Consider the following 21,928-nt stretch of genomic DNA (forward strand, 5'->3'; position numbering starts at 1 on the left):
CAGAGTCTGGTTCATACAATGAAATGTGAAATTTAGGACACATTTTCACTGAGATCTGGAATTAAAATAAATGCCTAACTGAGAAAACAAAGAAGTCTGAAGATATTGATTGAAGAACCCATTTTATTCAGTAAGACTGCACTTTCAGGAAGAATGAAAATGAATTAATTTTGTGTCCATGCAGAGGTGAAAAATTAAGAACATAGGGAAGTAAATGATCCTTGAATTATGTGGGGACATGGGTGCCCTTGCTATAAAAGGATATAAAGAAGACATAAAGGAGAGAATTCAGAGAGTGAAGATATTGGAGAAGGAAAAAAAAATTACACAACAAAGAGAAGCAATGTACATTAGTCAAATTGCTTTTGATTGCAAGTGAGAAAACAATCAAATTGGCTCAAGCACCAAATAAAATGTATTATCTTTTATAACTTAGAAGTGCAGTGTGATGGTTTGGACATATTATGTCCCCCAAAATGCCATGTTCTTCAGTGCAATCTTGTGGGAGCAAACGTACTAGTGTTGATTAGGTTGGAACCTATTAAGTGTTTCCATGGAGATGTGACTCAGTCAACTGTAGTCAAGACTTTTGATTGGATAATTTCCTTGGAGGTGTTACCCCACCCATTCAGGGTGGGTCTTAATTAAATCACTGGATCCATATAAAAGGCTGACAAAGAACTCAGTGCTGCAGCTGAGAGACATTTTGAAGACAGCCGTTGAAAGCTGTTGCTGACATTTTGGAGAATGCCATTTTGAAACACAACCTGGAAATAAGCAGATGCCAGCCACACACCTTCCCAGCTAATAGAGGTTTCCCAGATGCCAGTGGTCTTTCTCCAGTGAATGTACCCTATTGTTGATGCCTTACCTTGGACACTTTATGGCCTTAAGACTGTAACTTTGTAACCAAATAAACCCCCTTTATAAAAGCCAATCCAATTATGGTGTTTCGCAAAATGGCAGCATTAGCAAACCAGAACATGCAGGAATACAGATGGTTTCAGACTGGAATCAGGAAATCAAAGAAATCTCAAGACACTCCATCTCCACCTCTTGGCTCTTCTTTTAAATATCTTCACTTCATTCTCAGGCAAGTTTTTTCCATGTAACAGCAAGGTGTTCCCATGCAAGGTCAGGCTTACTTCCTGCCAAATTGGCAAACTCAAAGCAAAAAGAAAGCAACTCAGAGGTGAGGCAAGATGGCAATATAAGGAGGTGTGTAATTTAGTTAGTCCCCTAAAGAAACTATTAAATAGCCAGGAACAACTAGAAAACAGTCTGGAAATACTGACAGGGGAAATCTGTGACTGGACAACATTGTACACCAGCCTACAATGCGTGGAACAGCTGAGATTGCAGCATAGAACTGTAAGTAAAGCTCTCCAAACTGTGGAGTTGGTGCCCCTCCCCCACCAGCACAACAAGCTGAGTTACAAAACTTTGCTGTGGGAAAAAGAAGCAGTCCCTGCTGGGAGCAAGAAATGTAGTTCAATGAAGCACCAATTGTGGCTTTAATTAATTTGGACTACTGAATGCATGCTATGAACACAGATAAACCCAGAGCAAGCAGGAAAGGAACCTGGAGGTTTGTCCTGGCAGAGAGGAGGCAGAGCTGATGGAGAAAAAAATACATAAAATAAGTAAAAACAAAGGATTTGGGAGTCCACTGAGCTCAGAATACTGGAAAAGTACAGTGTCCCAAGAAAAGGGGCACACAGAACTGTGTACCAACTCTGGTTCTTGCTTGGTAATCTGTAGGGCTGGGGACTGACACTGAAAAGGGGACTTCTTGCTTTTTTCCTTTTCTTTTTCTGTCATTCTTAAGTAGCTCATTATAGAAAGCTTCAGGCAGTTTAAGTTGTCAGTGCTGACCCAGGCAAGGTTGTATTAAGATAGAGAATCAAAGGGAAAACTCAAATGCAGGGGACAATTCCTGAAAGGGCTTATCTTCTCTAAAGAAAAAGGGGGTCAGGGCCCAGCTAAAGTGGCAGACCTCCCTCAGAGAACTCAGACTCCAGGGCATGGAGAAAAAAACAAAAGAGAAACAGCCTAAGCTTGGCTTTGGACATCCTTGGTCCCTGGATGGGACAGGGTCTACTGAGAATTATATACACCACACCTCTTTATGCTGGTGGGGAGCTGTGGGCTGATAAGTGTCACTTTATGGACAGGATAGGAAAAGCACAGAGTCTAGAGGCCTCACAGGAAAGTCTGTCAATCTTCTGGGTCTCATCCTCAGGGAAACTTGATACTGAATACAGCCTCTTTCTGAGACTTGGACCCATCTGGTCTGGGAAAATCTGCTTGGGGTAATCAAAGAAACAAAATGCCTAGACAACAAAAAATTACAAATCACACCAGGACAAAGAAGATATTGTCCAGTCAAAGGAACAAACTTACACTTCAACTGAGATACAGGAATTGAAAAATTATTAATCAAACAAATCTCCTAAATCAATTCAAAAATCCAATTGACATGTTGAGAGAAGATATGGCAAAAGAGATGCAGGATATAAAGAAGACATTGGGCAAACATAAGGAAGAACTTGAAAATTTGATAAAACAATTGGCAGAACTTATGGGAATGAAAGGCACAATAGAAGAAATGAAAAACACAGTGGAGACATACAACACCAGATTTGAAGAGGTAGAAGAAAGGATTCAAGAACAGGAGAACAGGACAGCTGAAATCCTACACACACAAAAATATATAGGGAAAAAATGGAAAAAATATAAGCAGGGTCTCAGGGAAATGAATGACAACATGAGGCACACAAATACACATGTCATGGGTGTCCAAGAAGGAAAAGAGAAGGGAAAAGGAGCAGGAAGAATAATGGAGGAAGTAAACACTGAAAATTTCCCATCTGTTATGAAAGACATAAAATTACAGCTCCAAGAAGCTCAGCATATCCCAAACAGAAAAGATCCAAGTAGACTGACTCTAAGACACTTAATAATCAAATTATCAAATACCAAAGCCAAAGAGAGAATTCTGAAAGCAAGAGAAAAGCAATTCATCACACACAAAGGGAATTTGATAAGACTATGTGTGGATTTCTCAGTAGAAACCATGTAGGTGAGAAGGCAATGGTATGATGTATTTAAGATATTGAAAGAGAAAAACTGCCAACCAAGAACTCTATATCCAGCAAAACTGTCCTTCAAAAATGAGGGTGAGTTTAAAATATTCGCAAACAGACATTGAGAGAGTTTGTGAGCAAGAGACCAGCTCTACAAGAAATAGTAAAGGGAGCACTACAGGCAGATAGGAAAAGACAGGAGAGAGAGGTTTGGAGAAGAGTGTAGAAATTAAGACTATCAGTAGGGTAAAAAGAAAGAGAGGGAAAAATAAAAATAAATAAAGATATGACATGTAAAATCCAAAAGACAAAATAGTAGACAGTAGACATTACATTGAGTGAAATTAGCCAGAAACAAAAAGACAGATACTGTATGGTCTCACTTACATGGACTAACATTGATGAGCAAAATTTAAGAGTTGAGAACACAGGTTATCAGGAGATAAAAAGAGGCTGAAGGTTGGTCATTTGATGCTGAAGGAGTACAGAGATTTCAACAGGATTTACTGCATAGATCCGGAAATGGAATGGATAGTATAATAGTGTGTGATGATAACACAATATTGTAAGTACTCTGAACAAAGATGAGTGTGAGTACGATTGAAAGAGGAGGGTTAAGGGCAAGTATGATACTGGAAGGAAAGATAGAAGATAAAGGCTGGGATTTTATAACTTAGTGACCTAAAGTGGTCAATGATAGTGATGAAATGTACAAATGTAAGAATGTTTTTTTAAAAGAGGGAGAACAAATGAATGTCAACATTACAAGGTGTTGAAAATTGGATGATATAGGGGAAAAATACAATGAATGTAAACTAGAGTCTATAGTTAATGATAACATTATAAGATGCTTCCATTAATTGTGACAAAGTCAGTATACCAAAGCTAAATGTCTATGAGAGGGGGATATGAGAGAGTGATATGGGATTCTTGGTGGTGATGATGTCTGATATTTTCATTGTATTTTATTTTTATTTTCTTATCTTTTATATTTTTATTCTTCATTTTTTTCTCCTTTTCCTCTTTCTTTGGGGAAGATATGGAAATGTCCTCATAATGATTGTGTGGTAAATGCATAATTATATGATTATACTGGGAATCGTTGATTGTTTTCTTAGGGTGGATTGTATGGTGTGTGAATAAAACTTGAAAACATAAACAGCGGGATACAAGTGCTAAAGAAAATGAGTAGAGAGGGATATACCTGTTCCCTGTTGATAGGGAAGTAGAATAGTACAGCCAGCTGGAGGGCAGTGTGGTATTTCTACAGGAAGCTAACTATGGGGTTGCCATATGGTCCTGCAACCCCACTATTGGGTATATACTTGGAAGAACTTAGAACAGAGACATGAGTGGACTTGCACACTGGTATTTATGGCAGCCATATTCACAATTCACAATGGATGGAGGTGGCCTAAGGGTACATGGATGGATAAACGGAATGGTGAACTATTTTGTAGACCTGCAATGGAATACTGAGGGGCAGCAAGTAGAAATGAAGCTGTGAGGTATGCACCTAGGTGAATGGACTTTGAGGACACTATGTTGACTGAAATAAGCCAGAATCAAAAATACAAACATTATAATGCCTCACTAATATGGACTAACTATAATATGCAAACTCTGAGAATTGAATCTGAGGGCACAGGTTATCAGGGAAAGGCTTGTGGTAAAGATTCCTGGATTTTAATTTCTTACAGCAGTCACATCTACTCATGAATTATAATGGCTATTTCTAAATTCTGAGATGCTAAGCTGGTCAGTCCCTGTAACTTCAGGTATCTGTGTGACACTTGAAACTCAGAGCCAAAGTTCAGCAGCTATGAATGTCAGCATTACCCCATACAGCAAATGTTAAAAAAAGCTGAAAAAGAGATCAGACTTAAATTAGACACATGCAGGAAATGGACTTGATTAGACCTAAGGTAAACCAGACTAAAGGGAAAAGGATGATACTGACTATGTTTTAAAACCCCAACTTCTATGTGAGACCAAAGTAAGAGATGTTTATTTGATACAAAATCTATACTTTCTGTAGTATACTGTAGCAGGGTACATGACATCTAAAGTCTAAACAAATGCTGGAATACCACATTTATGAGCTGAATGCAGCTTGACCTTTATATCAGGAGGTCTTGTGCCTTGCATAAACATCTCCAGTCAGAAACTTCAGGTTGTTCTCAGATTTTCCTAGCCCCTAAGATGTTATCTTAAAAATATATGCTTTCGATCAACATGCCTTACCTATTCCTTTTCTACGCACATGGCCATTCATAGCTAAAAATAGTAACACTGCAAATGCTTTATAATAACAACACAAAGAATAAAGTTTAAGCAGTTGCTTGCATGAGAAGAGAAACTTCTTTCATGCGTCTCCAGCTCGATATTTTGCAGGACAAAATACCAGCCCACAGTATACTATATAATTTAATTTGTATGGTCAGTTCATTCAAAGACCATAATTCCATGGACACTTGAATGGGGGTATAATCTGGTTGGTTTGTGCAGGTTAGCATGAAACCCTGATATATCCCAGAGTAATTTGGGCAGAGAATAAAAAGTATTTGCAAAGGCACCTTTAGGGCCTGGGGAAAAATGTGGAAATAACAAACTTCCCCACCTGAGGTACTCCTGATAGTCTCATAAGCATTGTGGTCTATCATTGTAGTAGGCCAAGTCCTCAGTCTTGGGGCTTGCCCTTATGAAGCTTGTTACTGCAAAGGAAAAGCTAAGCCTACTTATAAAGTTGTCTAACAGTCACCTCCAGAGAATCTCTTTCGTTGATCAGATGTGGACTATCTCTCTCTAAGCCAACTCAGCAGGTAAACGCATTGCCTTCCCCTCTATGTGGCACAGGACTCCCAAGTGTGTAAATCTCCCTGGCAATGTGGGACATAACTCCCGGGGATGAGCCTAGATCCAGCATTGTGGGATTAAGAAAGACTTGGTGACCAAAAGGGGGAAGTGAAATTAAACAAAATAAAATTTCAGTGGCTGAGAGATCTCAAATGGAGTCAAGAGGTCATTCTGGAGGTTATTCTTATGCATTATATACACATGCCTTTTTAGTTTTTAGTGTATTAGAATAGCTAGAAGGAAATACCTGAAACTGTTGAACTGCAATCCAGTATCCTTAATTCTTGAAGACAATCATATAACTATATATGGTGTGACAGTGTGATTGTAAAATCTTGTGTCTAACACTCCCTTTATCCATTGTATGGACAAATAAGCAGAAAAAAGTGGAGAAAAAGTAAATGAATAATGGGGGTTGGTAAGGAGTATGAGATGTTTTGGGTGTTCTTTTTTACTTTTAATTTTTATTTTTATTCTTATTTTTTGGAATAATGAAAGTGTTCAAAAAATTGATTGTGGTGATGAATGCGCAACTATGTGATGATAACTGTGAACAATTGTAACTACTTCAGATGATTGTATGGTATGTGAATATATCTCAATAAAATTACATTAAAAAAAAGGAAAGCAGCTCTTATCCAATATTCCAGACAAATCCCATGACCGACTTTTAATAGGTGTGGCTTGGTTTAAAAGCTCATCCCTGAACCAAGCATTGTGACAGGGGAATGGAATGCCATGATTGTTCCAGCATAGATCACATGTCTACCTCTGGAGCTGAGAAATGGGGTCATCTGTTCTTGACAGCATGGGTGAAGCATGGTCTATAGGTTTCATAACAGCAAAGTGATGTGCTGTTACCAGTAAAGCAGGAAAGGATGCTTGGCAGTTATGGACAGAAAACACTTACACACAAAATGTTTAAAACTGTTTCATGTTGGCCTAAAAGATATTATCACTCAAAGTTATTGCTAACTATAATAATTATTAAAAAAAAAACTATACAATCTTTATAAGAAGTGTGCACTTGCATGTATGTGTGTATTATCTCATACATTGGCCTAATCATTGTTTCACATTTATCCTGAAGTTTCCATGACAAAAGCTGAATTTGCTTTTTGCTTTTATTTGCCTTTGATATTTTCAATTTGGATTATTATTCCAAATTCTTTAGTCCATCAATGTTAATGAATTGTACATCCATATGCTTTGCCATATGACTTTGCAGTTCCTCCTATTATAGTATATAGAGTATATTTTCCCATCAGATTGATTTTTGGTTTGTCCATGTGTTTTACTTTGAACAATGGAATATTTGTACAAGCAAAGGTGTTAAATGTTCTTTCACTCCTTAGACTTAGCCCTTTGTGCTTCTGTTTTCTACCACAAAAAGAACATGACTGTGGTAGCCATTGATGGCAAAAAAAATGTATCAGATCTGATCTCAGCCCACAGCCTGGAGTCAAACCCAGGTGAATTGCAACATGAGACAGAGCTGTCCAAATCTGTAGACTGAGGAGTTGTTTGATGCTACTGAGATTTTGAGGTTGGTTTTTGTGCAGCATTATCGCAGCAGAAACCCAGATATTAAATTCTTTATACTACTTGTGAGATATATTCCACTTCTTTTCAATGTAACATATTGTGGGAAAAAATGGTGTTTTAAAATATTAAGAAAATATCTACACATAACAGATGATTACCTTTCAAAAAATTTTACTTTTAGAACCCTCATAAACATTTCCTATATAAGATATTGAAGTGAAAATTATTTTTAAATATAACATTTAAAAGTTTTTCCTGAACTTGAGCTTAAAAGCAACATATCATAACCCTGTAATTGCTTTCAAGTCTGCCTGGATCAAGGGAGAAGGTGGAATTACAAATCATCTCACACCTAAAGCAATTTGTTTATGTATGCCTTAGTTAAATCCAAATATAAATAGCTAAAACATAATAAATTTTATGTTTAATTCTATATGGTTCATAGAGAAAATATCCTTCCCCCAACAACCTAAATAATCAAAAGATAATAAATATCTTTCCTATCACTCCTTTCCTCATGCCCATGCCAAAATATGTCCCATGTTAAAAACTGTCAAGCTGACAGATTTTACTTCCATGAGAAGGGTACCCTTGGGAGAGGAAATGAAATATTCTATCACTTGTACTAATAAGGATCTATACCTCTCATATAGCCCACTAAATGGAAAATCAAAATACCAACATGCAACTTTTCAGCTGATATGTAGGTGGAAATGACTAAGACAGATTCTGACATTTAGAGCATTCTTTTTAACCTTACTTGGAAAAATGTACAAATAAAAGATATCTATGGACAGCGTAAGCAGAGACTGACATTCAGTGGATGGAAGACTAACCCCGCCTATTTACATATCTTCTCTATCAGGATGCCAATAATTACTAACACTGCAGTCACACCTTTGGGTTAAGACATTGTCTTCAGGAGGTTTAATTAAATTATTATTATGAAAATTTAGGTCATTTAATAGAGAGAAATTATACTAAGCCATTAACATATACTGAAACTTTAAGGCAGTGAAGAGGTATAAATTCAATTTTCTCTGAAGATTCACTTCCTCTTTTCTTTTGGTAGCTGAGCAAGAAGCTGGCTCAGCAGGTTTGCGTTACCTCAATAGAGGGACAGGTAATACCAGAGCTGGACTCCAAGAGCCCCCGTTTTCTAACAAAACCACTTTCAACCATACTTTCCCCATATTTATATCACATTTGGGGGCAGGGGTTCCTGTCTCCTGGGGCACCTTCTGTGGTGCACCCAATCCAGATATGCCCTGCCAAAGCATAACTCTCTGTAGAATAATGAAAAGTTCCGTGGGATTATATGTATTACTGAGGAATTTGTAACATTCAACAAAAAACACTGTTTTACCTTTATGTCATTGAAGCTAGTATCTCCTTTGAATGAAAGGCATGCTAAGTTGCTAACTTTTTCAGTTTAATTAAGAACAAAAGCAAAAGTTTTTGGGGGGATTCCAAAGTTATCAATGAAGGAACTGGGGAGAGTAAGATGATGATATATTCTCTCTGGGGTTGTTGATGACCAAATGTTGCCTAAGGGTAGAAGAGTTCCAAAAGAAGGAGGAAGAAGATCAAAGGTAATCATGGAGCATGAGTAGGAATCTGAAAGCAAATTATTAGAGAGGGCTCTGAATTTCTACCAAAACAGTACTAGTAAATAACAGTAAAAAATAGAGAAATAAACTATAGTTCAGAGGTTCTTTCTTCCTCTCTTTTTTTATGCAGTACTCTCTTAATCTTCTCCCTCTTTTCTCCTTTAAAATTGATTTTGATACAATGTAGTTATCACCCTTCTTTAACACTAAAAGGCATGGATGAGATCATTTTTTCCTTTTCATTAAGTTACTTGTCCTGGAGAATAGCTACATATGTGTAATACTCTGACTTCTCTCTACCTCTTCACTCACTAGAGAAAATTGGATAACTTTACATTTTGATGAATTTGGAAGAAAATATTGGGCATATGTAGTCTATCTCCTTTTTCTCTCTTGAGTGATTCATTTGTAGAAAATAATATTCTGCTTCTTTCCTCTAGGAAAGTCTCTGTCCATGCCCACAGCAGATGCTCAGTTCAAGCTATTGGGTGGAAATGCCCTTCTAATCTGAGGTTCACTATAAGGAAGTTCACATTCCCAGCTGATACAAAGTCTTTTCTCTTATATCAGCTTCTTAAAAAAGGTGCCTTTTTGGTTTCTATCTTTATTTTTCTGTTTGCTTTTTCAATTAGTCTGAACCCAGAATCATGAAAAAGGTGTTCTATGTAATGTGAAATATCTAAGTCTGTCCACCCCATACTTTTCTATATAGTACCTCTAAAATTAAACCTCTGCAAAATGAGACTTTATTTTAAAAAAAATTCTAATTCTTTCTCAAAAAAAGTTCTACTGAGGTGTTAGACTTTTTTATTTTTCTTTCTTTTTTAAACATTTTTTTAAATGAATACAAATTACTTATTGATTTGATACCTATAGAAGTAAAGGCAGAAATATTTTATAGCAAGTAATGTTTTCCTTCTCAAATGAAAAATTTTAAAGTTTAATTTCATTCAAAGATTTTTTTTGAATGCAATTCTATATTTTAATTTTTAAAATATATTATATCAATACTCATTAGAAGACAGGAAATCATCTATATGTGAACTTTTTTCTACAAAGCCAGCAGCATTACTAAAACCATCAGTTCCTGGCAGATTGAAGAGCTTTGTTTAATTTTATAGTATGTTTGGGTTGTCACTTGACTGACAGTTATATCAAGGGATAGTTCTATTTCCATCCCCATGGTATAAAAATAGAAAGCAGGTTGTCTTTCAAAACATGACAATAGAAGCCTGGAATGAGGATTGAGAAATACAGGTTCATGCAATTCTGAAGAGCTTCAAAGATTGGCAGACCTAAGTGCTAGTGGACTGCAATGGAATTCAGTTTATTTAAACTATGGAACTGTCAGGTGGAGTAGGGGACACAAAAAATAAAGATAATGTACACTAAAACTTCAACTCCTTGTCAATTTCAATGTAAGGAATTGATAATTTGGCCCTAGAATTTCCTGATAACCTATGGTTATTGTACATAGAAATATCCTCTTTACTCAGAGATGACATTGCTGATGTGAGCATATCAAACCTGATAGGAAGGTCTTGACAGGAAACGGATTCTTCTGTTGTCAGTCCCAATCTAGCTTTCCAATCTGTTTTCCAATAGCATCCCATAAATCCACCTCTCCAGCCTCATTAATAAACTGATCTACTCACTGCTACACAGTATCTCACTTTCATTCCTTTTGTATTTGTAATATCTTTTCTGCTTTCTGGAATATCTACGTTCCCCTTTCTCCCTCTCAAATCCTCCTTATACATGTCAAATCTTCCTTCCTTTTCCACAAATCTTTCTCAGACCATTCCAGCACATGTATTGTTCCCTCCTTTGAAACCAAACCACCTACTAATCATACATTATTATGTATAATTTAACTATTTTGCGTTTTTGTTAAAGTATCATATCATTTTATTTTTCTTTTCCACCTATTCTCTGTCCTTGAACATGGGTAACATATTTCAAAGTTCCTAAAAAGTGTGTTGTGCACTTAACACATGTATGTTGCATTGGTTGATGTAGGATGTCATTGTCGCATACAAATTCATTTAATCTTCACTTGTGATCCTATAGTACCTACAGGGCAACTGATCATGATACACAAAACTGAGGCTGAAAGCTTCTGATAGAGGTTCCCTAGAACTTCTAGGACCTAGAACTGAATTAGAAGCAACACTAAACCCAAAAGGGTTTTTCTGTCAACTATCTTTCAGCTAATGGTGCCCAGGCTCAATCTGGCAAGATTTCAAACAAGTGTGTGATATCACCTTCTGCTCAATGCTTTAGGATTTTTTTTGTTTTTTCTTTTTGCATTAGACTTTTGGAGAGGATCAGTTTGACAGCCCTCAATATTGAAAATAAAAAAACATCTTTTCTGAGGAGCTCAGGAAGTATGAGTTTAGCCAGAAAGAGTGCTTAATACGTTATATACATTTTCTCATTATATTCAGACTTTTGTGGCATCATTTTCCCAATACTGCTTCAAGAATACTTGGTTGAGTTAATTGGGGCATAGCTTACCAAAGAATTGGTGGCTGTTATGGCTGAAAAATTCTGACAGCATGATTGGATATTATTAAAGTAATTTACTTCCCAATGTCTTTTATGAGCTAATAAATTAGGGTTAACCAGGAATTAATTAAACTTGGGAAGAACTGGAGAAAGAGAGTAAGAGGAGCATCTCTATTCTAAGGCCACAATGTTGATTATCAGTTTTCTTCTCAAAAATAGATGCATTTTTTTTCTTTTCTCTTTCCTCCCTTTCATTATCTTAATTTGTTTTACAAATTATTATTGGGTTCTTACATAATATGTGAAAGACACTGTCCTGATACCAGGGATTCAATAGGGTTGATGTGACAGGATAAAGAGAGTAGTTAAGAGAAAGGAAAATTATCAAGGGCATACCTAGCTTTCAATTAAGGGGTGAGACAGGTGGTAGAAGCAAAAGATTGGTGGCAGAAAAAAATTGAGTATTCCATTTTGAATATGCTGAGTTTGAGAAGTGAGAAATACATGTGTGCAATATTGAAGTGGAGATGTCAAGCATCTGTTGGAAATACAAAGTTAAAGTCTAAGAAAAATTCTGCATTGGAATTATAGGTCTCCAGGCAAAAGGACAGGTATTAAATCCATGGAAATGGTTGCAATCAGCTAACAGAGAGAGGACATAGCAAAAAAAAAGAATTAAACCCAAATAAATCCTTAGGTCAAAAAGCGAATGAGAGTAAAAAATCTGAAAAGAGAGAAATCAGTGAGAGAGAAGGAAAATAAGAATATTCATAGAGACCAAAGGAAGAGAAGAGGAGAAAATGGTTGACCATATTCAATACTGCTGTGAGGTAGAGTAAGATCAACATAGAGAAGTGTAAGTTGGATTTAGTAACAAATGTCATCAGTGACACCGAACAGAGCAAATTCAGTGAAATGGTGATAATGGAAACTTAAGACAGTATAGAACTGAGAAAATGACTGAAGTTGAGGTCAAAGAGACTGTATGATAAAAACACAGGAAGGAGAGCAAATAAATGGAGCTTCACCTAGAATAAAATCTAGAGGTCAAGGATTTTTTTTTAGTTGTAAAACTAATACTTATAATCTGAGGGAAATAATCTGGCTGGCAGGGAAGGATTACCAAGGCAGAAGAAAGTGGAAAATCTAGGGAAAAAAGTCCTAAAAAAGATAAAAATGAATGATTGGTGCCATTAATACAAGTGGAGGGTTAGGCTTTTGAAAGAATGAGGTGCATTTTCTTCATTATGATAGGAGGAAAGAAGAAAATGAGAAGGACAAGTATAGATAAATTTGTAGGTGAGAAGGAGAGTTTCCAAGTTATGGCTTCTGTTTTGTCATTTAAGTATTAAAAAAATAACTGAGTTATAAGGCATAGTTTATAGCCTTAAAATTTTATATTTAAAGTCAAATTAAAGGAGAATGAATAGCTAGAGGATTGGGGAGAAAGCCAGGAGCATGTGATGTCATGAAAACCTTAAATAAATATTGATATTGGAGGTTAAGGGAAGGAATGAAAAGCCACACACAACATCAAATCAAAGCCATTAGAAGGGAAAACAAAAAGATGAAAGAGAAGATCGGAGAAGACTGTTATGAGCTCACTATATTTAAGAACTGTAGATTGCATAATTTTGGTACTCTATAACATCCTTTGAAATTTGCTCTATAGCTACTCACTGAATTGTGCTTTGAAAGTCTTCACCTTTCTGTATATACTCTGTATTGCATAACAGGAAAGAACTGAAACATTGGAACTGTAACCCATAACAATTTTTGAAATTACCTATACAACTGCTTGTTGAGCTGTACATCGAAAGTTAACACCTTTCTGTATGTATATTTTACAGTAATGGAAGTAGCTGAAGTTGTGGAACTGTGACCCATGACTTTCTTTGAAGTTTGTTCTCTAACTACTTGTTAATTGAAAGTTATCACTGTTTTGTATATATGTTAAAGTTCACAATAAAAAGTGCATTAAAAATTTTGGCTTCTTTTACTTTTTAACTATATTAACTGCAAAATGCTTTCATATTTTGAAAACCATCCAAAAGTGATAATTGTGTATTGGAATCATCCTTAAACCAGCTCTCCCTAACAGTAAGAAACAATCTATGGAAAAATTACAGATGGGCATACATTAGAAATTCAGAGCTAGGCAAATGATGTTAATGACAATAAACATATTCATCAAGATGCCTCTCTTAGTTCTTAGAAATTCCTTTGACAAATTTAAAGTTAAAGCAAGTCTTCTACATTGTGATAAAATGTTAGTTGTAATTTCTTATTGTAGAATTATAGTTGATTTTTTAAACTTTTCTGAATTTTTCAAGTTGATTATTATACCTTTTACCAGAGAATTAATGAATTATATGAATTAATATATATTCAGGAAAATAAATACACTTCATTATTTTTATGGATAGATACATTTAATCGGTATTTTATAATTTGGAGTCAGCATGAATTGCAATAAATGGATCCTCAGCAGAGTTACTAATAGAAAAATGAGCTTTGCCATCGCTGGAAACAGAGATTTTAATTCCTGTGCAACTGTTACCACTTTTATCCCCAGAAATGACATCGCAATATGTGCCACCAGGAAGACCAGTTTGCAGAGTTTCAGATAATTCCCTGTAAAATAAAATTCAAGATGTAACATTCAACACAAATAAAAACATGTATACAGGCTATCTTTGTAATAGTTTAACTTTGTATCTTTGAACTCTAGGCAGTCAAAGTCTCAGTAAGAATAAAAGTCATACACAAAGAACTCTCCAGTATGTGTAAATAACTTTCTCAAGACCAAAAGGAATCTTTTAGAAGACCTAGAAATTCCTTAGTCAATCATAAAGATTGCCATAAAATTAAGGTTGAAGAATATCAGTGAAGATTTGAGGGAATTTCTACCTTTTGTAAATACAAATATTTTAAATTTATCCACATCCAAACTTAAAATACTGATTGCTTTCAAGAATCTAAATTTATTTCTTCAAAAATATTATTTTCAAGAGGCTAAAATGAATTTCTACTAGGGTTAAAATTAGTCCAGCATTTCTATACATAAATATATGGTTTGAAATATAAAGCTATCTCATAAATTTATTTTGGTTCTGCCATCATTATATGAGTCTTTTGGCAAGATAGAGATATATTTGACTTTTTTCACAGTAAAACATAATTTAGGATACAATGAGGTAAGCATAAGTGGAAGCTGGTCTTGGATTGAGACATTTCAACAAATAACTGTAAAGAGGTCTTCTGAGTTCCAGTTTTATAGATGAGGAAATCAATATACTAGAGGCAGAGTATATAAGTATTACAAAGGAAAGGCCAGTAATGAGAAGTCTCAGAACTAAACTCAAAAATCTCCTGAGGCAAATTATTGACCCTAAGATACATATTCTTTATACAGATGCTTTAAAAATTATTATGTCACAGGGATATAGAGAAGTGAAGAAAAAAGACCAAATAAGATACGAAAGCAGTTGAGAAAAAAAGCAAGAAGAAGGATATTTCAGTACTGAGGTGGTATGTTTTCATTATTAAAAAAATAGGACTACAAGATATGTCCTTCTAGTGTTTTTGCAACACCTATATTAACTATTTTGTGTATTTTGTGGGGGTTGGGTGTGTGTATGTGAACATATACATGTGCATTATATACCCACATGATATGCAAAGGTACACAAAAAGAATTCCACTTATAACTGAAAGCCTTAATAAATAGGAGACCAAAAGAAAAAGGGACATTATTATTTTTCTTCTGGACCTTTTCTGTTCTGAACTTTTTCTTAATCTACCAGACCAAAGGGATTTTTCAGATATTGGAAAAGGTAGATAAACAGGAAGAAAAAAGAATAAACCAAGGAAATACTAGTATAAAAAATTATTCTAAATGTACATCTACTTACCAGTCATCATTGTTAAAGACAATGAATCCTTTGTTCCCCCTCCCAAATGCCACTTGGTTGCTACCATTATCCCACCAGTTTGCAAAAGGCTGGCCATTAGCTACATTACGGAAAGCAACCATGTTCCTAAAAATAAAATATCACATAAAATGTTGATGAATACTTCAATAGGTTAAAATACAATATTAAGGAAAGTGTATTATGAGGAGATATCTCTAAATAAATATTCCCACCTTATTTGACGCCATCGATGTTCACAGACCCAGTCATTGCCACAAGTAGTGTCTGCATTAATCGTAACTTCTTTAATTACTCCATTATTATTTGGTGGTCCAACCCAATCATTAACATCCTTAGTAACAAAAAAAAGAGACTCAGATTTTGAATATTATATGTATTTGTCTCCTCCTTCTCCGGTGCACCAAACCCAGTCTGTCTTGCTGCTGAGTCTCTGCAGTGTCTTTTTTATAATCCACTCATTCAGTGTTTTTATAGGCTTTTACTAAATCCTATCATCTTCTCCTCAGCATTTCATTCTCTAGTGCCATATATCAAACAGGGTAAGACTTATTATTTAATCCTACATTTTCTTTCCAAGGAACTGCAATAGCTTCTATATATTACTGTGGGCAGAGGAACATCATTGAAAAGACAAAGGTTTTAATGTTAGAAATACCGGGATTAAAACACAAGCTCTATTACTACTAGCCAAAGAAACTTAGTCAATGTACTTTGTCCTCAGTTTCCTCATGTGTAAAATGGGGATATTGCTTGGTTGTCAAAAGTAAATAATGTAATATATGTGAAAGTGCCTTGAATCTAATAACTGCTAAATAAATATTAGTTTCTCTCATTCTTCCTTTTGAATAAATTTACTAAGCAATACATTACCATGTTCAGTACTAAACAGATCAAGTTTTAATATTGTGATTTTTTTCACTGGCACTTTTTAAGATAATCATAGGAAAAAAAACCCAAATTCTAGGAGGGTCATTAGCATCCGAAAATCATATCATATGATGAATAGTGGACAACACTATGATTTTTTTAGCATGACGAGGTAAATTCCTTCAAATACTTGAAGGAATGTTATGGGTAAAAAGGGAAATAGACAAAGTCCATGATTCCTGAGGTTAGAAATAAGACCAATTAGTGAAAATTACAAGAAGCTGGTTCAATATAAAGGGACACCCAAATATTGAAGTTGTCTAACAGTATGATTATTTGCTGCATGAAGTAGTGGGCTTCTAAAATTAAAAGGAGTTCAGAAGATACCAGATAAACATTTGTCTGGCTTGTAGTGAAGAGGATTTTCTCTTTAGGCATGAAGTTGCTTTACAATGCTGCTTCTGAAGTCTTCTGTTTAAAAAGAAACCCTTCCACTAACATTCTAAATAACATCATAATCTTATTTCTCAAATCCTTTTTAAAATTTCTGGCCAGCCTAACGTGTTACCACACCCTAAATATTTTTCCATTCTTCTCCTTCCTGGAATTGTGTTGAATTTCTCTTCTTTAATATAATTTCCTTACTCATATAAGAAACTATCCCTATTTAACCTCAGCCTCAGGTCACCTGGATCATTTCTTGGCTTTGAATTCCATAGAATTTTTTTTTCAAGTATTTAACAAATATTTACATTGCTCTTACTATGGGCAATGTTTTGTGTTCTTTAGAATAACTTGTGTAATCCTTTAATTAACCCTATGAGGTGGTTACATATGAGAAGTACATAATTTCCTAGTTGTTACTTGATCTTATTTTTAAGGTTTTTCTTGGGGGGAGGAGGGGTGTGAGAACTATACTTGCCATATTTCTGAAATAGCTTGCTTAGTCTTTGATAACAGAGAGCATGAATTTTAATTCTTTAATATCTTCTGCATTAATAAAATCAGAAGCATGCATCACTTAAGAATTTGATGAACCAATAGTGAATGAAACAGCATCATGGTAAAAAAAAAGAAAAAAAAACTTTCCCTTTTCTGAGAATAAGATATTTTAGACCACTCCAAAACTTACGTTTCCATTCTGGAAAGATCTTGGCCAACGGTAGCTTGACATTACTCGTGTAAATCCATAAGGATGAGCAAGCATAAATCCAACTCCCATTTTATAGAGTCTGAAAATTACAAAAAGATATTATCCTAGAGGAAAGAATATTTTTACTATCATTGAAAGGTAGGTAAAAAGTATGGCACTTTGTTTCCTACCTAGAGTCCCAGAATGTAAGAATAGATGCTCCTCCAGCTCCATGTCCTCGCTGGTTGTCGTGGTTATCCACAAAGACAAGTGCTCGGTCAGAAGGCATGAAACCCCAGCCTTCTCCCCAGTTCCTATTACAGAAAAGAAACACACACACACACACACATTTATTTTGCAATGCTTTAGAGTAACCTTAATGTGTATTGTTTTCTGTATAGCATCCTCAGATTAAATTGCCTAATTAAATTGTTATTTTGTAGAATTGTTTTTTTATAAACTCTAAAAATGCATATATATGATTACCTGCAAATACATTTCTCTTTATTCATATATGTATGGATTTCTTGTATTCCATTCATATTATTGGCATAAGATTTTGTTATAAAAAGTTCCTTTTAGAGATTCTAGTATATTGTAATTTAGATGGACTTCAGAGGAGTCAACTTCTGGACCACATTTTACAGAATGACAAGCTTGGTTAAAATAATCCTTCAATATTGTATTGTTATAATATTAAAATGTTAATATTTCAAATTAATTGATACAATATATTAAATTCTATAGTGTGTTCACATTGTAAATACTTTATAAGTGGTAGGATCATTTTAATAACAATCTGACCTCAACAGAATATAAACAAGCATTAAATAGATTAAAATCTCTAGGCTATGTTTTGGGTTTCTAGACATAGTTCTAGACATAGTTCCTTGAGATTGGCATTATATATAATAAAGATGACTAATTGGGGTTTGGGGAACTGGAACACTTATTATTAGTAATCAAATCATTAACAGTTGTCTAAATAAAAAGAAGGTTCTAAGAAGATAATTCATTTTGGGTTAATAGGACTAACAGATCTGTGAAATAATTCAAAGGACAAATAACATTTTATTTACTGTAAGTAAGACATCTTCTCTCCATTCCACTTGCGCAGAACTGTGCCTAGTTTTGCACCATACTTGAATTCTGTAACACGGCCATTTCCAAAGTACTCACTGCTTGTAATTGCTTCACCACCCAGATCAATTACCTAGTAGAAATATAAGGAAAATATTATTTTACATAAGAATTCTAAAGTATTTTAGAATTCTAACAAATTAGTACTGTATAGAAAATAGCTTAAACTATTTTTTGTTATTTGAAATGCCCAAAGTGGCCTTCTTAATATCAAAATTCTTTTTATTTATTTTTTAGTAAGTGTATGTTACAATATTAAAGGAAGCATAATTACAAGTTGACCTGTTGTCCTGTGAAAATGCTTACCTAATTTAATCTTGCATATAGATAATAATAGCAATAGCTAATACTTATAAAACCCAACAGTATTTCTAAGTGCTTCATAAATATTAACTCATTTAATTAATTTCCCAAAGAAATTTAAGGCACAACCATTATTATTAGCCCCTTTCTTCATATAAAAACACTGCTGCATGGAGAATTTTGTTAGTTTTCCTAAACCTATACAGCTAATAGTGGTATAGCTAAGATTTAAACTCAGATAAACTGACTCCAGACAACAACTATATTATTCTCTGTCTTCCATAATGGTCTCCAAGAAGATGATAAATGGCACAAAGTTTGCAGCCTAAATAAATTCTCTGCATTTCCATTGAACCTATCATGTTGAAGAGTTAGATATGTTATCTCTGAATAGAAAGAGGTAAAAAGAACTCTATACACGACTCAGACATTAACCTACAGAAAGTGAAGTGAACTATCCAATGAATGAAATGATATCATTTTCTATGCACCGATATGTATATGTTGATGTACCTCTTGGTAAATGAAAGGTTTACTTCCTGCAGAGAACCAGTTTGTGTTTAGATTATGCAGTTTATCCAAAACTGCCTTCATGTCTCCAGGCCACATGTGTTTGGAAGCATCAATTCTGAATCCTGCCACACCAATGTCAATGAGATGGTTCATATATGCAGCAATCGTGGAACGCACGTAATCTTTCTCCAGGGCAAGATCAAGAAGACCAACCAGACGACAATCTCTGACCTATTGAGGTAAAAATTTTGTGATTGATGTATAAAACATCTTTCCTCTGAGAATCCATTTGATTATTCATTCATTATTTTATTCATTCATCAGTAAATAAATCTAGAGAAGCTTCTTTGCATTGGGCACTGCGGATATTGACATTCTAGTATGGACATAGCTTTGAAATATTGTGTAGTATAAAAACAGAGAATGTAGGAAATAAGGTGGATGAGCTTTTTAATTGATTGGAATTTTTTTAAATCATTGATTTGAATTCTTTATTTTTAATCTTTCTGGGTTCCAAGGGAATTTAAACTCATTTTAAAACAGATTTCAATAAGCTATATGTCTGTATGTCGATAATTAAAGGCATGGAAGCTCTTGATTCATTTCACTATTTTTTAATTACCTGATAAGGATCATTATAGCTTTCAATTTCTCCACTTGCAGTTTTACATTTACCATCATTAAAATCCCAACCAGAGTATGGTACTGCTGGAAAATCTCTATTTCCAGGGTTGAAATAACTTCCACAAGTACTGCTTGTTCCTGCTGCCACACCACTTCCAGACATGTGATTGATCACAGCATCCACATAAATATGGACCTAAAAAGCAAAGTTTCTATTTCAGTTTGATATGTAGGGAGGTAGAAATACAAAGCATTGAAAGTTTACAGCATGTTAATAACATTTCCAAATATTTCTTTATGTTATAACCTATCTTTCCTGAAGATAAAAAAGACAAGTGTGAATGGAATCTAATGCGAACTGAAGACCTACATGCATTCTAGCAACTTTGGCAAATATATACATTTATGATCAATTGAGAGAGCAGCAACTACCATAAGAGATAGGGCCTTTTCCTGGTAACTAAGAATCAGTTGAGACAAGAAAGATTATTGTTTTTTTAAATTTCAATGGTGGGATTACTGGTTCAATGGAAAATTTAAAAAAGAACCTCTACTATCTATTTAGCACCTGAAAGAGGAAAGTTGATATTAAAATCTCCTTTTGTGTCTCATGAAAGAGAAAATAACCACTTACCATCAAGAAATCTGTGGAGAAGAAGAGCCAGGAATTATGGGCTGAGACATAACTCAAATAAAAGTGATAGCAAATATTGTAACTGGAATGTCCAATTTCTAACCAGAAGTGTTCCCAGGAAATATGCATGGTTATAGGGGTTAAAAGTGGATATTTTACTTTGTAAGTAAACTAAGTTTTGAACTTTGACTTACGTCTTCTTTAGTAGACAAATAGCACATGTAAAAATGATTTACAAACGTTGATATGCGTCAATAGTTAATTTTGAGTTATAGTTAAAATATGAAGTGAAAGAAAAAAATTAAAAATATGGAACACTCCCTGTTCAAAAGGAACAAAAGGCAGGAGAAAAACTGTTTTCCTATATAATATTTTAAAGGAAACTTCAATTCACTTACACCAACATTGTTACATCTAGTCACCATGTCTTTGAATTCTTCTTCATTTCCAGACCTTGTGCATAATTTGTAGCTAACTGGCTGGTATCTTTCCCACCAAGGTCTTGAAGGGTCATGAATTACAACATTTTCATTGGGTGGAGAGATCTACAAATAAAACAATTTTAATAAGAATGAAATTATGGATTATTTTGTATCATTGGATGCTCTAGAAAGTAATCAATAATCTATAATTGTTTTTGAAACTTTGCATATACAGATACATTTATTTATAGACATTTGGAAATATTAATAACATGTTGGAAATGTCCTGCAGAAGAAAAATTACATCAAAAACAAAATATGAAGTTGTCAACAATATTGAATTTTTTTCTTCCTCGGAAAGCTGTTTTACTAAGATTAATTACGTGTGAAATAAAATACTGAACCAGATTCACAGATCCAGATCAGGATACCATTTAGTATATGAACAGCAAACTTTGCCATTTATACTATGAATAATACCCACCTGAACCCCTCCAAATCCTTTGGGAGCTAAATATCGCTCACATTCAAGAGCAATATCAGCCCAGCGCCATTCAAACAAATGGACGATAGATGTCCGTCCATATTTGGTATGTGGGTCATACTGAGCCCAGCAGAACCCAGTGGCCAAAAGCAGTAGAAAGAACTTCATTTTGCTTTGAAGTCATCAGTGTTCTTTCCAGAAACTATTTATATTCCTGTAAAAATCACATTTTCAAAGTAAATGTTAACATGGATAAATACATAGAGGAC

General features: G+C 34.5%; 1 protein-coding gene across 3 annotated transcripts in view; it reads right to left on the bottom strand.

Moving 5' to 3' along the window:
• Positions 1 to 14,032: 14,032 nt before the first annotated feature.
• Positions 14,033 to 21,928, bottom strand: part of AMY2B (amylase alpha 2B) — a 43,485-nt gene continuing 35,589 nt past the window's right edge. For all 3 annotated transcript variants that reach the window (XM_037826512.1, XM_037826513.1, XM_037826514.1), the window contains exons 2-11: positions 21,660 to 21,873; positions 21,152 to 21,298; positions 20,118 to 20,315; positions 19,496 to 19,726; positions 18,619 to 18,752; positions 17,731 to 17,853; positions 17,540 to 17,639; positions 15,753 to 15,871; positions 15,520 to 15,645; positions 14,033 to 14,239 (exon numbers count right to left, since the gene is read on the bottom strand). In XM_037826512.1, coding sequence (XP_037682440.1) covers positions 14,050 to 14,239; positions 15,520 to 15,645; positions 15,753 to 15,871; positions 17,540 to 17,639; positions 17,731 to 17,853; positions 18,619 to 18,752; positions 19,496 to 19,726; positions 20,118 to 20,315; positions 21,152 to 21,298; positions 21,660 to 21,827 — 1,536 coding nt within the window. In that variant the 5' untranslated portion in view covers positions 21,828 to 21,873 and the 3' untranslated portion in view covers positions 14,033 to 14,049. The remainder of the gene's footprint in view (positions 14,240 to 15,519; positions 15,646 to 15,752; positions 15,872 to 17,539; positions 17,640 to 17,730; positions 17,854 to 18,618; positions 18,753 to 19,495; positions 19,727 to 20,117; positions 20,316 to 21,151; positions 21,299 to 21,659; positions 21,874 to 21,928) is intronic.

Source organism: Choloepus didactylus, chromosome 2 (genome assembly GCF_015220235.1).
Source record: "Choloepus didactylus isolate mChoDid1 chromosome 2, mChoDid1.pri, whole genome shotgun sequence".
NCBI lineage: Eukaryota > Metazoa > Chordata > Mammalia > Pilosa > Megalonychidae > Choloepus > Choloepus didactylus.